Consider the following 21,336-nt stretch of genomic DNA (forward strand, 5'->3'; position numbering starts at 1 on the left):
CTATTTTTCACGCTGCAATGGAAGAGTAACTCTCCATGTGCAAGGTACGCGGGGCGGGAATACCGGCGCGGCTTTCACAGGGGGTCAAGGAAACCCAAGCCAGGAGAAGTCAACATCGTGAGGGAACCAGACCTCCCAAACCCGGGCGAATGAGACGCAGGGTGGCGAAGGAGAGGAGAGGGTCAAAACTCGAAGTTACCTCAAAGAGAAAGTGAACACCTCTGGGAACCAGCGCGCCATCTCTCGCGGCAGCACCCCGCTCCAAGTGTGAGGCGCTTGCCTCTGAGGGCAGAAAGCGCGGGGTGCCCTTACTCAGAGCGAGCGGCTCCGGGGACCCGGGGCAGCGAGAGGGGCAGGGGCAACGGCCGGCGGGGAGGCTGACTCGTACTTTACCTCAACTCTGAGCCCCATCCCGAGCGCAAGGGAGAGGGCGGCGGTGGGCACGGTACTCACTAGGGCTCGTTGGTGAACCGGGGGGTCCGGGGCTGCTGGTATCCGTACAGGTGACAGTAGAGCACATCGAAGCAAAAGCAGCACATCTCCGCTGACACCACCATCTTCCGGGAGCCGGGCGATGAGGACGAGGCGGCGGACGACAAGGAGGGCGAGGGTGAGGTGGCGGCGGCCGGGGGAGAAAGTAGGGTGCCCACTCCGCAGCTCGGAGGGGGCGACAGGGAGATTCCCCCGCCGCCGCCGCCGCAGCCCTGAGGGGGAGAGAGGGTACAGCCGCTGCCGCTACCTCCTCCGGCTAGACCTCCTAGCCCGTTGAGCCGCGTACCGGCGCCTCCTAGTCCCAGCTCCCCGGCTCGGCACTGGCTCTCTCCGCTGCAGTGGGAGGAGGAGGAGGCGCCACCACCGCCACCAGAGCCAGAGGGGGGCGAACTGGACAGTTTCTGCTTCTTCACCCCGCAGCAACCCGCCGCCATCTTGGAACACTCTCCCCCACGCAGCGCTTCCGACCCATAAGTGAGGCGAGCTGGCGGCGGGGGCGAGCACGCTGCGGCCCCGGACGCCGGGGGCGCGCCTGGGGCTCGCGGGCCACGCGCGCGCGCGCCGCTACCTGACCCGGACGCCCGGCCACGCGGCCAGCCCTCGCGCGCCCCCGCCCCGGCGCGCGCCCCGCGCTTTCGCGGCTCGGCACCTCGCGCCTGTCCCGCCGGCCTCGCGCCTCCTCCTCCGAGCCGAGCCTCAGCCTCCCGCCCCGCGGCTCTCAGAGGATGAAAGACGCGAAGCCCAGTAGGAAGGAAGGAGAAGGAAAGAAGAAGAAAGCGGAGAGTGGGAGCAAAGGGAAGAGGTGGGCACGCCCCGGGTCAGAGGAGGGAAAGGGAAACTAGTGGGAGGGGAGGGGGGGGAGAAAGAAGAAAGTCCGAAGTAAGTGTCCAAGTCTCAAAGCCCAGCTCGATGACGGGCGCTGCACATAGTGTTAGTGACACTTGAGCTGAGTTACGTGGAACCTGAGCCACCGGCCTCAAATACGCTGGGTTCTGAACTGCCAGAGTGTGAGCAAGCAGGTGCTCAGAGCTCCACACCTGAGATCGCCCTTCTAAAGTCTGTACAAATCAGTCGGGGAAATGGCCACACTGCAGTGGCTCAATCTGAGCACGCACCAGAAGTTTTCCAAGATTATGGTAAAAGAGAAATACTCTTTCCATTCTTTATCAACGAATACTGCAGCCCGATTGAATCTATATATCCTCTGTTTGTTCCTCAACTTCCCCTCCTAGCCCCGTGAAGACGTTTAAAAGCAAAACATAAAGTCCTAACCAACACCTCACTGGTTCACAGATGTTAATTGTGCTCTGGAACTTGTGGCGGTGGGTAATTGGGAGAAGGGGCTGGCTTGGGAACAAAGCAAATTAGAAATATATCTGTAGTCAGCATAGATCTTACAGGTAAATAGGGCAGGTAGTATACTTAGTCACAAGTTGAAAGATTTTGTTTAGGTATATAATTAGATAGTCGTTAGTATTAATTTTAAAAATTTCTCAAAGAATGCTTGGATGGATGAGGTAGATGATTGAGTCAGTCCCATTCTGGGCACCCGAGACAATCATCAAATGTAAAAATTCATAGAAATGAACCTGATAGAAGCAAAGTGTAAGTTTTTTTGCATCGTGTCCACGCCATGCCAAAACATCTAGACAAAGTGAGGTATCTATCTGCATACTTGGAGGCATCAGAGGATTGATCAGATTTGTCAACTTGGAGCTAAAATGTATGGGATCTTGCAAATAGGTGAGGGCTGTTCATTCCACTTGGGGGAAAAATAAGTTTATTCATTCAACAAATATTGAGCCTCTGTGCCATAGTATGTGCATGACACTGTACTTATGTTAAAATCCAGGAAGTACGCTTCCCACTCTCAAAGAGTTTATGAATTAAGTCAGATCTGTGTACCTAATCAGATAAATAGCTACTATTTATTGAGCACTTTTTGGGTTCTGAGTACCATGCCTCATCTTACCCCATAACCCTTCAAATAATATGTTATGTCATTTGATCCTCACAGTAACCCTCTGAAGTTGCTCATTTACAGATGAGGAAATTGAACCTCAGTAGTAACTTGCCCAACATCACATACCTAGAAAGTGATGGAGTCAGGATTTGAACGCAGGCATGTCTGACTCCAAAAACCATGCCGTTGTGCTACACTGCCTCTCAATACCAGTGTATGATAGAAAGCTAGAGATGGATAAAAGATGGTGACATTAAGCTACAGTAGGTGGAACGGAGCTTAAATAAAAATAAGAACTTAGTTTTTATGGAAAGATTGAGAAACACTGAAATATGTTACCAAGGAAAGATGAAGACTCTCCTTAAAGAGAGATTTTATGAAATAGACAGATCAATTGTCTAGGATGGTTAGATACAACCTGAAGACAAAAGAGATGGTTTAACTAGTTTGTGATATGTGATCACATCGTCTCAAACCTCAGCATCCCTGTTAGAACTATCGTCCTGTTTGAGGCAAAATAACAACTTATTGTCAACCACTAGTGTAGTTTTGAAAAATGCATTAATTTGTTTGTCTGTGTTGCAGAAGAGAAAGCATATTGGTTTTTTAAAAATGCTCCACAACAACCGGTACACTGTTAGGGTGTTTTGTTTTGTTTTGTTTTGTACTTTATCCTTAACTCTCAGAGCCTACCTTTTAATTTGTTTGAAACTAGGTCAAATACAATATCAGACAATAGGTACCAATTTATTCACCACTCCACTAAGAAGTGGTCACTTCTAGTAGTAGAAAAGCAGTGCCATTTAATGACATCACACAACAGTTTAGCACAGGAAGCAAAGTAGGATACCATGGATGGCTGCTTCTGCTAGGGGAATTCAGGAAAGCAGAATGTAATCTCCCGATTTAGAATTTGGCCAGTAGACAAGAGTCTAACGCCCCTACTCTTGTGAAAATAGCAAGGAATCTTTAATAAGCACCAGTAGTCATGTCCTTAGTTCTGCATTTCATCTAAAAGACAAAACACTATCATGGCTATAGTACCAGGCTAGGGGACTGAAGCAATGGGAAACCCTAAGACAAGGACATCCCAGTTGAATTACAAAAATAGCTTTTCCCCCAAGGATTTAAAATTCCAATTACAAACCTCACAAGCATAAAGGAAATAGACAAACCCAAACATGATCATTGCAGAAAAGACATCATTATTTGACCACTAAGCGTTACTATCTGAAGTACTTTGTTGAATTGGCTGGCTAAAAGGGGGGAAAACACTCTAACTTTTTCGTCTGTGCTAACTTCTCCTGAGCCTGGCTCGTCTCCCATACTAACCTTGAGCCTCAAGATGCTTTGCAAATCCCTTGGCAAGCAGTGGTGGTGGTAGTAATGCCTCCTTTTAGCCTTTGAGGAAATACCTCTCCTGGTCTTGTTTTCTTGCAAAGTCACCACCATAGAAATAAACATATTTCATTCAAACATAAATAAAATCCACAGATCAAATTCTGTGGGAAAAAAAGTTTTTTTACATCTCAGCAAAGTGCACACTGGACGGGGAAACTGACCTTGCTCAGGATTCTCTTGACTTAAAGTGTAAAGGTCAAAGTATGATAAAGCAAATGTGTTTCTACCCGCTGCTGATACTGGAGTGATAATATCCTCCAGAGGAAACGTTAAGGTGCCTTCTGCTTTTTGTAACTGACTGTCAAGCTGGGAGCTAAAGATCCCACGTTTCTTTTAAATAAAAAAAGTAAATAGGCCATAGTCTCTTTGTCGACAAAGCACATTCAAACTGTAAGCATTTCTGCTTCTGCATCTGCCTCTAAATTGCCGTTAAGTAACTCTTGTCAAATGTTTTGTTATACAACTGTGAAAAGCTAACGCACATTATTTACTATGTGGTAAAACTGGGAATTGAATTAAACCCAATAGATCCTGATTATTTTATCATTACCTCAATTTATTCTCATGCTTACAATATAGTTATTTTTCATTTCAGAAAAAGAGAATAATTGTAATTCGATGAGTAGTGAACACTTTTATGTTGCAAAATTATTTTCTTAGGTTTCTGGCAGTATGGGTGAGAAGAGGAACGTTCACATAGTTCAATTAAAAAAACTTCCATTTATGCCCAAACAAGTGTTATTTTTATCCTCTGTCATCAAACTTTCTCAACTGTCATCCTTGAACAACTGCAGAATGTAATATTATTAGCTACCACTTTGATCTAACCTTGTACACATATGACACATGGTTGTGGTGGCGGAGGTGGTGATCAGTTCCCTTTTATACTTGAATGAATATGTGAATAAATACTGAAATTCTTTAGCTACTTTTCAATTCAAATGGATAAATCAGCTTTTGTTTTCTTGATTACAAATCAGCTCCTGCCCTCCTGAAACCTGTTTTTAATGAACACATTAATGAGACGAAGGACCATGGTCTACTTTTGACTGTTTTCTAAATAGTTGTTTCATTTATATCTTCTATTGTCAACTGGAATGCAAGCTAATTGAATGTTGTTTTGCTACCTATTTCCTTGAGACAAAGTTATACGAACTCTTTAATAAGATTTAGGTATGCGAATATCTATACTGAATGTGGAAGTATTAACAAAGCTAGCTAACCGTGGATTGGAAAGGAAAGCTTTTTAGGGAGAAGATGATCAAAGCGAGTGTTATCTTGGGCAGTTAGGGGAGTTGTGAGCAACCAAAACGCGAAGGTGTCTACTATAGTTTGGAGAATCTTTACTTGACTATTTCCCTCTTTTCTCTTTTCTTTAAAGACTTCATCTACTATCCTCTATGCATTTAATGGGGTGAGAAAATGTATATACCGCAAGTGTGCCCCACCTCCACATTTAATTATGAACATATAGTTGTTTTCCTATAACTAATCTCATCCTGTTCTGGAGCACCTATTCCAGTTGCCTGGAGGCGCAGGTTGGGCACAGGTTGGACAGATTAAGCTTGTCAATTAGAATATAGAAATGTGTTCTGAATTAAAAGTCTCTTTTGTGCAAGCATTTGATTTACACTTCAAACACACTCATGGCAGTGAGTGAGTCCCATAATCTCTGCTGGATCCTAGCTGAAGTTTAGCTCATTTTGCCTCACCCTACTCACTTTTTAAATGTCCATAATTTATGGCTTATTCTCTCACTATGCGCAATGCACAATGACTGGGTCAGGAAGCACATCTATCTCTCTCCTTACATACTACTGCCCAGGATTCCTACCTCAGCTCCCAGTGGTCTGCTAGCCCTCTAAACTTCAGCCATATCCTCCATCCAGCCCCTGACTTTAGGGCTGTTCACTCATGCCACAGCAACTGCCTGGCAAATATGCTGCCTCTTAATTCTCAGCTGCCTTCTGCATCCTCCACAGGTCCCCACAAGGAATTCTGGATTTCTTCCATGCCACTTGACAGGCTTCTCTCTAACTAACCCTCCATGCTGCCATTTCTACTGCAGATGCTTCATGGTGGCTTATGGCTTTTCTAAGGGGCTTGAAATTTCCCATGCTACACCCTGCTCTATGAGTCCCCCAAACACCTCTGATTCTTTCTTTCTTTTTTAATTTTGAGATATAATTCACAAAGCATGCAATCCACCCATTTAAATTCAATGGTTTTTCGTATATTCATGGAGTTGTGCGATCAGCAACATAATTTTGGAACACCTTCATAATCCCAAAAAGAAGCTCCATACCCATTAGCAGTCACTCTCCATTCCCTCCCATCGACCTGCCCACCCCCCAGCCCCTGGCAACCAATAACCTACCTTTTGTTTCTATAGATTTGCCTATTCTGGACATTTCATGTAAATGGAATCATACAATACTTGCCCTTTTGTGTCTGCCTTATTTCACTTAGCATCATGTTTTCAAGGTTTCTCCATGTTGTAGCATCTATCAGTACTTCATTCTTCTTTCTTCATTCTTCTGGCAGACTAATATTCCATTATATGGCTATACCACAGTTTATCCATTCATCAATTGATCGGCATTTGGGTTGTTTCCACTTTTTGGTTATCATGAATAATGCTGCAATGAACATTCATGTACAAGTTTTTATGTGGATGTGTGTTTTCATTTCTTTTGGGTATATACCTAGTGATGGAATTATATGCTATATGTAATGAGTTATATGGTAACTCCATATTTAACCTTTTGATGAACTGCCAGACTGTTTTTCAAACTAGCTGCACCATTTTCAAACTCCATCTGTAGTGTATGAGGGTTCCAATTTTTCCACATTCTTCCCAACACTTGTTTTTATCTTTAAAAGAAGTATTATTGTAGCCATCCTAATGGATGTGACATAGTATTTCATTGTAGTTTTGATTTACATTTCTCTAATGACTAACGTGCTTATCACCTATTTGTATATCTTTTTTGGAGAAATGTTTATTCAAATCCTTTGCCCATTTTTAAACTGAGTTATTTGTCTTCTTATGATTAGGTTGTAAGAATTCTTTATATATTCATGATACCAGGATATATCATTTTCAAACATTTTCCTCCATTCTGTGGGTTGTCTTTTCACTTTTTAAATGGTGTCCAATTTATTTGTTGCTTGTACTTTTGATATTATATCTAAGAAACCATTGCCAAATACAAGGTCATGAAGATTTACATCTGTGTTTACTTTTAAGAGTTCCATAGTTTTAGCTCTTACAGTTCATCTTTGATCCATTATGAGTTAATTTTTGGACACAGTGTGAGGAAGGGGTCCAAGTTAATTCTTTTGCATATGGATATCCAGTCATCCCAGCCAATATTTGTTGAAAACACTCTTTGTTCCCCATTGAAATGTCTTGGCACTCTTGTCAAGAACCAATCAAGAATAACATAGGGGTTTATTTCTGGACCTTCAGTTCTATTCCATTGAACTATATGTCTGCCCTTGGGTCAGCACTACACTGTCTTGATTACTGTAGCTTTGTAGCAAGTTTTGAAAATGGGAAGTGTGAATCCTCTAAATATGTTCTTCTTTTTCAAGATTATTTTGGCTCTTGTGGGATGCTTGCATTTCCATATTAGTTTCATGATCACCTTATCAATTTCTGAAAAGAAGCTGGTTGGGATTTTGATAGGGGTTGCATTGAATGTAGATCGCTTTGAGGTGTATTGACATCTTAACAATATTTAGTTTTCCAATCCATGAACGTGGGATTTCTCTCCATTTATTAAGGTCTACTTTAATTTCCTTCAACAATGTTTTGTAGTTTTCAGAGTATATGTTGCACTTCTATTGTTAAATTTATTTCTAAGTATTTTATTCTTTTTGAAGTTATTGTAGATGGAATTGTTTTATTAATTTCAGTTTGGGGATTGTACATTACATAGAAACATAACTGATTTTTATATATTGATCTTGTCTCCTACAACCCAGCTGAAATGTTTATTAGTTCTAATAATTTTTATTGGATTTCTTAGTATTTTCTATATACAAGATCATGTTATCTGCAAATAGATGTTTTTACTTCTTCCTTTCCAATCTAGATGCCTTTTATTTCTTATTCTTGTCTAATTGCTTTGGCTAAAATCTCCAGTACAATGTTGAATAAAACTGGCAAGAGAAGACACCCCTGTCTTGTTCCTGATCTTAGGGGGAAAGCTTTCAGTCTTTCACCATTAAGTATGATGTTAGCTGTGGGTTTTTCATAGATGCCCTTTATTACGTTGAGGAAGTTCGCTCCTATTTCTAATTTGTTGAATTTTTTTTATCATGAAAGGTTGGATTTTGTCAAATGCTTTTTCTGTATCTAATGAAAGAATCATGTGCTTTTTGTCCTTTATGCTGTTGATATGGTGTATTACATTAATTGATTTTTGGATGTTAAACCAACCTTCCAATCCTGGGATGAATCCTATTTGGTCATGGTGTATAATCCCTTTTTATATGTTGCTGGATCAATTTGCTTGTATTTTGTAGGGATTTTTGCATCTATATTTATAAGAAGTATTGGTCTGAGTTTTCATGTGATGTCTTTGTCTGGTTTTTATATCAGGATAATACTGGCCTCATAGGATGAGTTGGGAAGTTTTCTTCCTCTTCTATATTTTGGGTGAGTTTGAAAAGAATTGGTATTAATTCTTTAAAAGTGTGGTCAAACTCGCCAGTGAAGAAGCCATCTGGTTCTGGCTTTTCTTTGTTGGGAGATTCTTTTTTAATTACTGACTCAATCTTGTTACTTGTTATAGGCCTATTAAGATTTTCAGTTTCTTTTTGAATTAGTTTTTTTTTTACTTTTTTTTTGTCTTTTTGAATTAGTTTTGGTAGTTTGTGCATTTCTAGGAATTTGTCCATTTCATCTAGGTTATCTAATTTGTTGGCATACAACTGTTTACGGTATTCTTTTCTAATCCTTTTTATTTTCCCTGTAGGGTCTATAGTAATGTCCCCTCTTTCATATCTGATTTTAGTAATTTCAGTCTTCTCCCTTTTTTCTCTCTTGGACAGTCTAACTGAAGGCTTGTCAATTTTGCTGTTCTTTTCAAACCAATTTTTGTTTCATTAATTTCCTCTATTGTTTTTCCATTCTCCATTTCATGTATCTCTGTTGTAATCTTTACTATTTCCTTCCCTATGTTTGCCTTGGGTTTACTTTACCCTTTGTTCTAGTTTCTTTTTTTCTTGGCCGCACCATGCAGCATGTGGGATCTCAGTTCCCCTTCCAGGGATTGAACCCGTGCCCCCCACAGTGGAAACACAGAGTCTTAACCACTGGACCACCGGGGAAGTCCCTGTTCTAGTTTCTTAAGGTGAGAGGTTAAGGTATTGATTTGAGATATTTCTGCTTTTTAAATAAAGGTCTTACAGCTATCAATTTCCCTCTAAGTGCTGCTTTAGCTGCATCCCATAAGCTTTGGTGTGTTGTAGTTTTGCTTTTGTTCATCTCAAATTATTTTCTAATTTCTCTTGTGATTTTTTTTCTTTGACACATCAGTTATTTAGGAGGGTTTTATTTAATTTCCACATATTTGTGAATTTCCCAAATCTCTGCTATTTAGTTCTAATTTTATTCCTTTGAAGGTAGAGAATATACCTTGTATGATTTCAATCATTTTAAATGTTTTGAAGCTTGTTTTGTGGCCTAGCATATAGTCTATCCTGGAGAATATTCCACATGCACTTGAGAATATTATGTATTCTACTGTAATTAGGTGGAATGCTCTATGGATGTATGTTAGGTTTAGTTGGTGTATAGTGTTGTCCAAGTCTTCTATTTACTTATTAAGGAGCAAGAGTGGCTCACATATAGCCATAATAAGGTTTTTGGGCTTTTATTCAAAGAGCCAAATGGGAAGCCATTGAAGGGTTCAATAAGATCAATTTTGCTGCTATGTGAAGAACTGTACTAGAGGAGAACAGAGAGGAGGAAGCAAGACTAGGCAGGAAACTTCCATAATCCAGGGTAGGCCTGGACCTAGGTGGTAGCAGTTATGATGAAATAAGGTGAGATATTCTACATAAATTTTGGAGTCAGAGTTAACAAGACTTACTGTTAGATATGTTGTTGAGGTAAGGAAAAAGAAGGAATTAAGGATGATGCCTAGATTTCTTCTTTAAGTAACTGAATAAGTGGTGGTGACATACTGAGATGGAGAAGATAGGAACAGGAGCTGTTTGGGAGAAATAGCAAGAGTTCTTGACGTAATAAGTTTAAGGTATCTGCCAGGTATCCAAATGGAGATGTCAAGTAGATAGTCAAATATGCATGTTAGGAACTCAGAGTAGAGTCTTGAAATAAACTTGAGAGTTATCAGCATGTAGATGGTATTTGAAGCCATGATCTGGATGAGATAGCATGGAGAAGGAATACAGTGGCCCTCTGTATCCATGGGTTTCGCATCCACAGATTCAACCAACCACAGATTTTGATCCTCAACTGGTTGAATCTGCAGATGTGAAACCTGCTGATAAGGAGGACTGGCTGTATTCCTTGTCCTACGCCATTTTATATAAGGGACTTGAGCATCTGTGGATTTTGGTATGTGCGGGGCCTTCTGGAACCAATCCCTTGTGGATACTGAGGATCAACTGTATAAAGAAAAAAGAGAAGAAAACCCAGGAGTGAGTCCTGAGGTACCACAATGGTAGGAGAAATCTGCAAAGGAGACTAAACAAGAGCATCCAGTGAGGTAGGGGGAAAGAATCATCAGTGTCGTGTCACAATATCCAAAGAAGAAAATGTTTTAACTTGGAGGGAAAGGTTAACTATGTCAAATGCTGCAGGGAGTTCAAGTAAGATAAGGATAGAGAAGTGTCTATTGGATTTGGCAAGATGGAGGTTGCTTGTTGCAATAATAGAAGTAGTTTCATTGGAGTGGAGGAGCCTGAAGCCAGACTAGAGTGGGTTGAAAAGTGAATAGGGAGGTGAGGAACTGCTGATAGTGTGTATACAGATAACTGTTGAAACAGTTGGCTCTGAAGAAGAGCAGAGAAATGAGGGGATAGCTAGAGAGGAATGTTGGGTCGAAGGAGGGCTTTCCTTTAATTATGGATAGTTTCTAGAGCTATTATAAGTAGTTGTTTTTATTATCATTATAAGCATTATGTCTTTCTTGGTCACCATTACAAAGTCTTCAGTGAAGTATACCTACAAGTAATTTTTGGGCAGATGAATTAATTCTGAAACACTTCTATCCTGAACAGCACAACTACTGAGATCTCAAAGCATCAATTATTATTCTATTCTGGTTTCATAAATAGGGAGATGGATAAGATAGGGTTAGTCAGGAAAGATGGAGGACTGAGCTGGATGGAAATGATGAGCACAGGAGGAAGGCAGGCAATAAAATGCTTGGATTTGGGTGGTGGTGGGGTTCCAGTGAAAATTTTGATGGCATGATGTTTTTACTGCCTCAGCAAAATTTTGCTCTTCAGAATCACAGCTGGGCTTAGTGATTGCTTTGGGCATAGCTTGTCTGGGACTGTAGTAAACATCTACTCTCAGGCCTTTAGCACAGTACCCGTTCGTTCATTGTACAATTTTGAGCAAGTTACTTAACCTCACTTTCCTTCTCTCTTAAGTTGCGTATTAGTAGGTACCTCATAGAATTGTTGTAAGGATTAAATAAAAGAATGTGTGTAAAGTGCTTAGCATATTGCCTATATTAGTTAGGGTAGACAAGCATTTGTTGAGCATCTACTATGTGACAAACCCCATAACAGGGATGTAGAGATGAGTAAGGTGTTTCTAATCCTATAAGGTCTTACGAACCAATGTAGAGTCAGAGAAAGACTTCTAAACAGATAATTAAGAATACTCCACCTCATTTCAGCCACCCACTTATATGGCCACATGCCATATATTTTCTTCATTTAGAACTGTTTCACATATAAAACCTTTAACTTTAAAATTCCACGCTAATCAAAAACTCCTGTGTATTCACCTCTAACTCCCTTACTCCCATTAAACTGCTTTGTGATCTCATGTCTTTGTGACCTCATGTCTCTAGACCTATCCCTATTCTCCAATCTTCCTGACATACCCTCCTTTACCACTTCCACTTCACCCCCTTTTCTGCCCACACTTTCACTAGCTTCCTCAGTTCCCTCCTACTTATTACCTTCAACAACATCTTCTCTGCCAACCTCTAATCCTGGATTAACTTCATCATATGTTTTATTTCCGTCTACTTTCTTTGGGTTTATTTTGTTGTTCCTTTTCTAGCTCCTCAAAATGGATGTCTAGTTTTTCATTTTCAGCCTTTACTTCTTTTGAAATATAAGCATTTCAGGCTATAGCTTTCCCTCTAAGTATTGCTTTGGTTGCATCCCACAGGCTTTGATAGGTAGTATTTTTATTTTAGTTGAGTTCAAAATATTTTACAATTTTCAATATGATTTTTCTTTGACCCATGGTTTATTTAAAAGTATGTTTTAAAATTTTCAAATGTATGTGTTTTTTTTAGTTATCACTTTGTTGTTGATTTCTGGCTTAATTGCACTGTGATCATTGGAAGTCATTTGTATTATTTTAATCCTTTGCTTTATGACCCAGTATATGATCAATTTTGGTGAGTCTTCTATGTGGGCTTGAAAAAAATGTGTGTTCTGCAATTGTTGGGTTCAGTGTTCTTTGCACTATTAGATCAATTTTGTTAATTGTGTTATTAAAATCTTCTAGATACTTATTGATTATGTTTGTTCTATTTGTTCTATACTGACAGAGGTATGTTAAAAGCTCTTGTTATGACTGTGGACTTGTCCATTTCTCCTTGTAGTTTTGTTGATTTCTGCTTTGTTTATTTTAAGGGTATTATTAGGTTCATGCAAATTTAACATTTTTATATCTTCTCCTTAGATTGTATTTTTATAAAAACAACCCGCTATATCTTTAGTAGTGCTTTCTTGCCTTGAAGTCTATTTTGTCTGATACTAATATAGCAGTACCAGCTTTCTTTTGGTTAGTATTTGTGTGAAATGTCTTTTTCCATCCTTTTACTGTCAATCTTTCTGTATCTTTATGTTTTAATGTAACTATTATAAACAGCATATGGTTGGATTTTTTAAATTTAGTCTATCTTTTAACACAAGCATTTAGTCTATTTGTATTTAAATAAAACTACTTATATATTTGGATTCAAATCTATCTCATTTGAACTTCCTATTTGTCTTATGCATGGTGCCTTGTTTTGTTGTGTGCTTAGTGATTTTTAATTAAGATTTCCTCATATCTTTAGAAAATTATTTGTGGGAATATTTTGAGGTTTAGGATGAGGGTGGGTTCCTGCAGAGAGGATTTGCATTCTGCCAGGTGCCTGGTGGCACTACCAGTCTGGGTCTACTTTAAACTAAATTCAGAGCTTGAGGCTTTTTGGAGTCCCTGGGTAATGTGAATTTAGGCTGCGAATCTTTATTAGATGAGATTGTGTTTACAGCCTCTCAGGGCAGGTGCCTGAGAGGCTGTAAACACAATGTTTACAGCCTAATGTAATGCCAAGGCTGCTTTCCTCAAAGTCCCCTTTTGTGTGTGTGTGTGTGTGTGTGTGTGTGTGTGTGTGTGTGTGTGGAGGCTTATTTCTGGTTCACTGGAACACTGATGGTTCAACCCCTTGTCATTCCAGTTTTATCTGGGGAGGAACCTTATTACACTCCCCACCTTGGGTAGGCTTTTGGTTTGTGTTTTTAATATCACTTATGGCTTGTTCCTTGAAGTTTATATTAAGTTCAGCAAATGTTCTCAAAGAAGTAACTTCATCAGTCTGTCTTTGCTTAGATCTGGGCTTATAATTCCTTACTACCTTTCCAGCTTTGTGATACCTTTAAGAAGATGTTTGTGGGACTTCCCTGGCAGTCCAGTGGTGAAGACTCCACACTTCCACTGCAGGGGGCACGGGTTCGATGCCTGGTTGGGGAACTAAGATCCCACATGCCGTGTGGCATGGCCAAAAACAATTAAATAAATAAATAAATAAATAAATTTATGCTTAAAAAAAAAGAGAAGATGTTTGCTGCATTTTATCCAGCATTTTTAGTCGTTTTCCGTGGGAGAGTCAGTTTGCATTCCTAGCCCACCATATTACCAGAGCCCCACCATATGTTTCTCCACCCCTGCTCTGAGGCTGCAAAACTGCTAGAGAAAATCACAAAATTGGGCTGATTGGCTCCATAACAAATCTATGATTTCCAGTCTCAGTTGGGCCTTCTTTCTATTGTTTTACAACACTTTTATTCATCTTTATTCAGTTACATTGCTCATTTCCCACAACAGCTGTTTCAACCCATTACTACACTCCTCCAATCCTCCCACCCTATGCCCTTTATCCTTTACTTACTCCATAAGGTCAAGACTTCCTACTTCACTCCAAAAAAAAAAAAAATTTCAGATGGGAATTCCCTCAACTCTCCTTCATTCCATTTCTAAGCATTCTCTCTATTCTCCCATCACTTCCCACTTCCTTCCTCTCTCTTGGAAGAAGTGGTGTTCTTTCCTTCCTCCTTTCCAGGTCCTATGGTCTAAATAGTGCTATTCAAAGTAGATAGTGGACCCAAAGACGGTGATAGACCTCTTCCGATCCTCAAACTGTTTGATATTGATTTACAACAACATAAGCACTGAAATTGAGAGTAAGAATTCAGAAACTTTTTTAGCAATTTGATAAAGTAATTGTATATTCATTGGATCTAATAATGAAAAATTGGGGCTTATAACTTGACTGTCTGTGTTTTTCACTGCATTTTTCTAGTAATTCATTTTTATTATATTTTACAAAAGTACCAGTCTGCGACAGATTGGAAATTTTAAAAGCTGATCCTTCACCACAGATAGTTTGAAAAGTACTGGGCTAGAACCCATCTCCCCGGACTTGTCTGAGACTCAACTCCATGCATTAGCTTTCTCCTCTCTCAGAGCTCCACTATCACTCTCACTGGCGTTCTCCCACATTAAACAATCTTTCTTTGAACTTTGCCCACTGTGGTGCCATCTTATTTTTCACTTTCCGTTTACTGCCAGCCTTCTTGACAGAATAAGCCTCATATACTGTTTCCTTCTTCCTTCTCTCCTCTTAAGCCCTCAAACCACAGTGGTCTGGCTTATGCCCCCGCTACTGCTCCAACAAAAGCCCACTGGTGACGTCCAAGTTGTCTAATTCATAGTGGCCCTTGCAGTTCTTGTCCTATCTGACCTCTACTCTTTGTTTGTGACTCATGACCATCCTTTCCTTCCAGGACCTTTCTTCTCCTATATCTTCCATGACAGATTACTGCTTCCCTCAGTCTCTTTTGGGGTCTTTCTGTTACTCCAGATACCTGCACCTCAGACCCCTATCCCCAGCCCTTTCTTTTGCTCTACATTTATTGCCATCAGGCTATTCAACCCCTGTGTTCTGATGACTCCCAAATCTCTAACTTCAACCCTGACTTCTCTAACCAAGCTGCAGGCTGATATTTCAATTGGCTTATTAGATCGTTTCACCTGGTGTCCCAAAGACACCTGAAATTCAACATATCTGAAACAGGACTCATTATATACAACCCTGGCCCTCTTGGGTAGTCCCTATTTTGGTTAATGTCATCTCCATCAACCCGATTACCCAGGCCTGGAAGTCATCTGTAACTCCAACTTATCTCTCACCTCTTACACTTAGTCCACCAATATTACCTCCAATCTATTTCTACTTCTATAGCCTTATGTCATCAACTCTCACCAAGAGCCACCTGATTACTCTCTCTGTACCCAGTCTCACCCTCCTCTAGTCCATCCTTGGCAGCTCTATCAGAAGGAGCATTCAAAAAAATGCTGTTCTGCCTTTGTCACAACCCTACTTGAACCTTTGGTTAGTGTCTCATTGCCTTTAAGAAGAATCCCAAACTCTTTGACTTTGCATATAGGGACATTTTCAATCACACCCCAGACTAGCTCCCTAGCCTTGTCTTTCACCATTATTCCCCACAGACTTTTTACATCAGTCAGATTATTGATAGTTCCCTCAAGATACTATGTTCTTTCACTTCCCTATTTTTATTTTAGGGAATTCTGTTCCCTTCTTTGTCCATGCTCTCAGTTCTTTCTGGAATTTCCGTCCTTTTTTAGGCCACTCTGATATTGTAGCTCTATTCTCTTCCTCCACCTAGTTTCTACTTCTTGAGGGCAAGGACAGTGCCATCTCTCTATATCCCTGGCCCCATGAGTAGCATATAATGTTTCTTGAGTGAATGCAAGGAGGAAAAAAGAAAGAAAAGAAGATACCCTCCATAAAGGGCATACTTTTTAAGAAAGAAATTCCTAGCCTCTTGCATAGTGGGATCTGAAACTTACCAGCAACAGATTATCAAAGAACACATTGTGGCTTCATTTCCTTACATTTCAAAAACAAAGACTATAGCTTTTTCTTCTTACATGCGCCATATAATAACATAGTACAGTAATAGGAGCATTGTGTGTGTTTAATAAATATGCACAGAATTGAAATCAACTGCAAAAATGTAGATCCATGGTTACTACTGACTTACAAATAACATGCCTAAAATAAAAAAACAACCAATAAGAATTGTAATAAAGTTTGTGGTAGGATTATTTATTGAGATATTAAGTTTTTATAATTTGTTTTTGCCTCTGCAGGTATTTTTCCTTCCCCCAAATCAAAACATAGCCAAGTCTTTCTGTACCCTTGTCTTGGGAGATTTTGTTTTGCAAGGTCAAAAGCAGAAGCTCTCAGGCACTCAGATGATCACCTGGTCTAGAGCTTTTGATTTCAAAGGCCTAGGTTCATTGAGGGAAATTATGCTGGTTTGTTCCAGAGGGTTAAGAAGTGAGCACTTTTGAGTAGAGGTGGCAGAAGCTGTCTGACCTAGAAGTTCTAGAAGTCCAACACTAGAGAGGAGATGGGAGTAATGGCAGATTCCTTGAGCAGCAAGGACTACCATTGCTCCCCTCTAGTGCCCCAAAGAAGGGGGCAAGGTCTCAAAGGAAAATGGCTTCATGGTACACTTCAGGGAGGCTGGATACTAGGCCACAAGGCTGCCAACCTCAGGAAAGACACCCTTCCCCCCACCAATGTCCAAGGGTGGCGCAGAGGCAGCTGATACCTACCTACAAGGGGCCTTGTGCATTTGCATAATAAACATATCAGTATGGACAACAGGCAGAGGGCCGGTCCTGAAATTTCTGGTCTGTGTATGATTTGCTAAGGCTTTCAGCAGCCTTGGCAGAGAGGAAGGGCCTCTCAAAACCATGAGTGAGATTGCATTTTTAGCCAGCTGAAAAAGTGGAAGGCTCAGAGCAGATTTCATTTGTTGTCAGGATATAAAGAAATGTAACACTTTTGCACCCTGGTGGTGTGGAACAAATTTCACTTCTTCAATTCCAATCTGGTGTTCTTGGTAACTTACTTGTCCACTTTGTATCTTAAATTTATACTTTTATAAAGCAAAGATAATACCTCCCCTCCTCTACCTTACAAAGTTTTTATGAGACCACAGTGAAATCAGGTAAGGAAAATTGCTTTGAAAAGGCATTAAACAAATGTATATATTTCAGTAAAATGCAGAATTAGTGTAAAAACAAAACATATTTTATAGCTTTTGGTTGTACATAGAACCTAAAGGATATATTATGATAAAACTGATAGCACAAAGATATTTATTATTTTAATCTGAGTTGCCTATATTGAGATATGGTTTTAATATTTTCTCTACAAATGCACTGTTTTCCTCAGCTTTTCTTTAATTGCTTTGTGTTTAATCATTTTCAAATGAAAGAAGTCCAGACATGTACTGTTTTCCTCTTGAACTATATCTTCAATAATTTGATCTTTACTGAGTCAGTGTTATTCCTAGGGTGTAATGAACCATGGCAACTGCTCCATAACATGTATCCACCGTATATATATGCCTCGTGTTCTGAAGCACACAGGCAGATCTTGAGACATTTCTACCTACCTCATTGCCAGCTCCCCAGGAAAACCCAATATCTGAGAGTGTCTGGGTTGCCAGAATCTTCAGAAGGGAAGGGTGGCCATATGTAATATAAGAGGCACCATTACACACTCATGGTTAAGGACGCTGATTCTGGAGGCACCCTGCCTAGCTTTGAATCCACTCCACCGCATAACAGCTACATGACATTGGGCAAGTCATTTTAATCTCAGTGAGCCTTGCTTTCCTCCTCTGTAAAATGGAGTTAATAATAGTACCTTCTTCATGGGGTTATTGGAAAGATTAACACATGTAATAATATACATAAAGCCATCAGCACAGTGCCTGACACATAATGCATACTCAATAAATGGATGGAAGCTGTTATAAATGTTAGTGGGTCAGGGCCAATAAACCGCCTTGAGAGCAAAGAGATGGTTTTGCTAGACAGGTAAAGGACCACTGGGAAATACCACCTGGGATAAAGAGCTATATAAAGATGCATGCCTGGTCCTAATTTGGCCCTCACTAGAGGGCTGGAACTTTGTCCTGCTTATTGCTGTATCCTAGCATAGAACAGTGCTTGACATGTAGTAGTCACTCAATAAACATGAATTACATGACTGCAACTGGGACTTACCAATGGCATAGGCCCCAGAGGTTAATGGTAGCCAGTTCACAGGGAACAGCTTAGCACAATGCCCTGAAAACAGTAAGCGCTCAAGATGGAATGAGTGTTGTAAGTACCTGAGATAGTTTTACACCTTCCCAGGTCATTGCCCACTTTACCTTGTTGGATAAATTACATCACCCAAAGTTCAGCTTTCCTTATGTTCTCTCTGTTTCATCAGCTCCACAGCCCTACCCTAACTTTAGATTCCTTACTTCGTTCATTTGACAAATACCCCTTGAGCACTTACTACGTGCCAGGCATTGTGCTAAAAGCCAGGGACCTCCTGGAGCTTATTATTTAGTAGGAGACTGGCAGTATACAGGTCAACAAACAGGCAAGGTGGTTTGAAATAGTGATAAGTGCTAAGAGAAAAAAAATACAGGTAACATTATAGGGGGTCACTTCAGATTGGGTGGTCAGAGAAAGCTTCTCTAAGGATGTGAAACCTTAGCTGGAGGTTGAAGTTCAGTATTTGTGGAAATAGAAGCAGCTTGTTCCCTGGGAAGTGCCCAGTTTCTTCTGAAAAGCTGTGAAGAAATTCTCAGAAAATGGGAGGAAAGCAGAGACTGGAGACTTCAAGAGAGGAAAATGAGCGAGGATTGGCAAATTGCCATCTTACTCAAACTCATCTCATCCTTTTTGAATTATTTTTAGAGGTGAATTGTTTCATTGACTGTCAAGGTTAGAAGGTCACATAGAGATCATCTAGATCAGTACTGTCCTGTATGTGGTTATATGTCCCCCGGTGGGACATGAGATGATTTGGGGTGATCACAGATGAATATTATTTATTTTGATGTGCATTAAAAAGTACATCTAAACATCCCGTCCATGATTTCATGATTATTATTGCTTAAGATTTTGAGGTTAAAGTAGGTAGAGCCATGGCAGTTCACTTTCCAGAGATGAACTTGGCTGGCCAAGAACGGATCCTGGGTAGGCTTATGGGGATGAGGCTAAGGTGGGGAAGGCTGCCGCCTGCACCCTCAGGGAACGAGAGAGAGCACAGCATGCCTGAACACCCTGCCTGTAATTTATGTTGTCTTTGGATATGGCAAAAATTGTGCGGGTCATACACAGGTGGAAATACTGATTTGGCTCCTACCTTTGAATCCTTTCTGCAAAGAAATTATTTAGACCCTAAACATCTCAAGAGAATGTCAGGGCCCCTTGGTAGTCAAGAGAACACCTTCGCAGTTAGTCAGAACTGGATTTGAATCTCAGCTCTGCCATGTGATTACTATATGACCTTGGGCAAGTAGTCCAAACTTCACTATGCCTTAGTCTCCTCATGTGCAGAGATGGGGATTCTAGGACCTACTTCTTAGGGTTTGTTGAAAGGATTAAATGAGATGATATATGGGAAGGACTTTTCCCAGTGCCTGGCACATAGTAAGTACTCAAAATACGTGATCGTTACAATTATCCAAGTTTTCTGGGGCAGTCCTGATTTCAGATATTCCGTTCCATTTCCAGACTACGTGTTCCCATTTGAAATTCCAAAATGTGATCACCGTGCATTTCTCGTCAGCATATGAAGGAGGCTTTGTTTTTTCAGGCATCAAGACATAAAACTGCCTCCACTCCCTCCACTTGATTTGAAACCCTCAGTTCTAGTCGGAGACATCTAATTAAGATCCAAAGCAGACTCGTGCCCTTGAAAAATTGTCGGGGTGCCGGTGGGGGCGGGGGAAGAGGCATGATCTTGAACCCAGAAGTAGTCAGTCAGTAAAGTTTTTAGCTTTCCACAGAAGTACACACAGTGACTGGACAAACTAGAAGCCAGGGTAGCGGAGTCTTTTCACCAGGAGTGACCCTTCATTTCCAGTTCTGTTGGAAGGTTTTGCTCTAACACCAAGGGGAAGTTCAGATTGTAGATGGCCTGACCTTGCTCACGATCAGTCATTTTTCTAAATTATCCAAACTTCATTATAATTATACATGTGTAATTCCCTGTAATAAAACTGCATTGTAATTACACAGCTGTCAGCATCAGTATTCAACCTGCAGGCTACAGCTGCCCTCTGACATTCATTATAATCAGGTTTGACCTGTTTACAAATAGCAGAGTGAGGAAACCCACCAAATGGGTTTTGCTCTGGAATCTATATGCCCATTAGGGTCAGCCAAAACTCATAGAACGTTGTCTTTTAATATTTGAATCAATATGCCTGTACCCAAACCATACCTTCCTTCTTCTTCAACTCTTGAGTCCTGTGTACCATTGTGAAAACCCAATTAGACCCATCAATTCCTCTGCAGCTTCCAGAGACAGGGAAGAAGAGTCAGCCAAACAGCTGCCTGGGGTGCCAGCTTGAAAGGGGTGTTAGAAAATCTCTGGGATAAATCATAAATATGGTGCTGATTACTTTGGGTTTCTGCCAGTGTTTTCCAAAGTAATTGGTGAGATGGAAATTGGCTACCTCTCTTGCTAAAAGAGGTTGGGGCCCTTGAGTAAAAAAAAAAAAAAAAAAAAAAAAGCAAAAGCAAAAAAAGCCAGCAGTCCTCACTGGTGCCAACCATACCATTTTTGCCTTGAGCACGTGCAAGTTAGAGGGTGTGCCGCCAACTGTGAGATTAGCAAGCTGTTTATCAGGAATGAGGGGTTTATTTTCTTATCTGAGTTCTAAATCCTCTAATACACCTCCCTGAAAGTTACCTGGTTGGAAAATTGCAAAAGGAAACTAAAGACAATACAAGAACTAAAGGAAAACAGGAAACAGTTTGTTATCAAGAAAACCAAAAGAAACACAAAAAACAAAAGGGTGGGATTCTAAAACCTTACACTAAATGTAATTTTATAACTATATCCATGTAAATTACCTCCATTGTATTCAGT

At 40.5% G+C, this 21,336-nt stretch overlaps 1 protein-coding gene and 1 long non-coding RNA gene across 2 annotated transcripts in view; one reads left to right on the forward strand and one right to left on the reverse strand.

The window, feature by feature from the left end:
• The window catches only part of AMMECR1 (AMMECR nuclear protein 1), a 121,857-nt gene extending 120,841 nt beyond the window's left edge, over positions 1-1,016 (reverse strand). The window contains 3 exon segments of the mRNA XM_082377519.1: positions 454-575; positions 578-625; positions 627-1,016. Coding sequence (XP_082233645.1) covers positions 454-575; positions 578-625; positions 627-926 — 470 coding nt within the window. The 5' untranslated portion in view covers positions 927-1,016.
• A 192-nt stretch (positions 1,017-1,208) lies between these two features.
• LOC309620806 overlaps positions 1,209-21,336 on the forward strand; it is a 29,000-nt gene continuing 8,872 nt past the window's right edge. Inside the window, exon 1 of the long non-coding RNA XR_014239651.1 lies at positions 1,209-1,294. This is a non-coding gene — a long non-coding RNA (uncharacterized lncRNA). The remainder of the gene's footprint in view (positions 1,295-21,336) is intronic.

This window comes from Balaenoptera borealis, assembly GCF_965194805.1.
Source record: "Balaenoptera borealis genome assembly, chromosome: X".
Taxonomy (NCBI): Eukaryota; Metazoa; Chordata; class Mammalia; order Artiodactyla; family Balaenopteridae; genus Balaenoptera; species Balaenoptera borealis.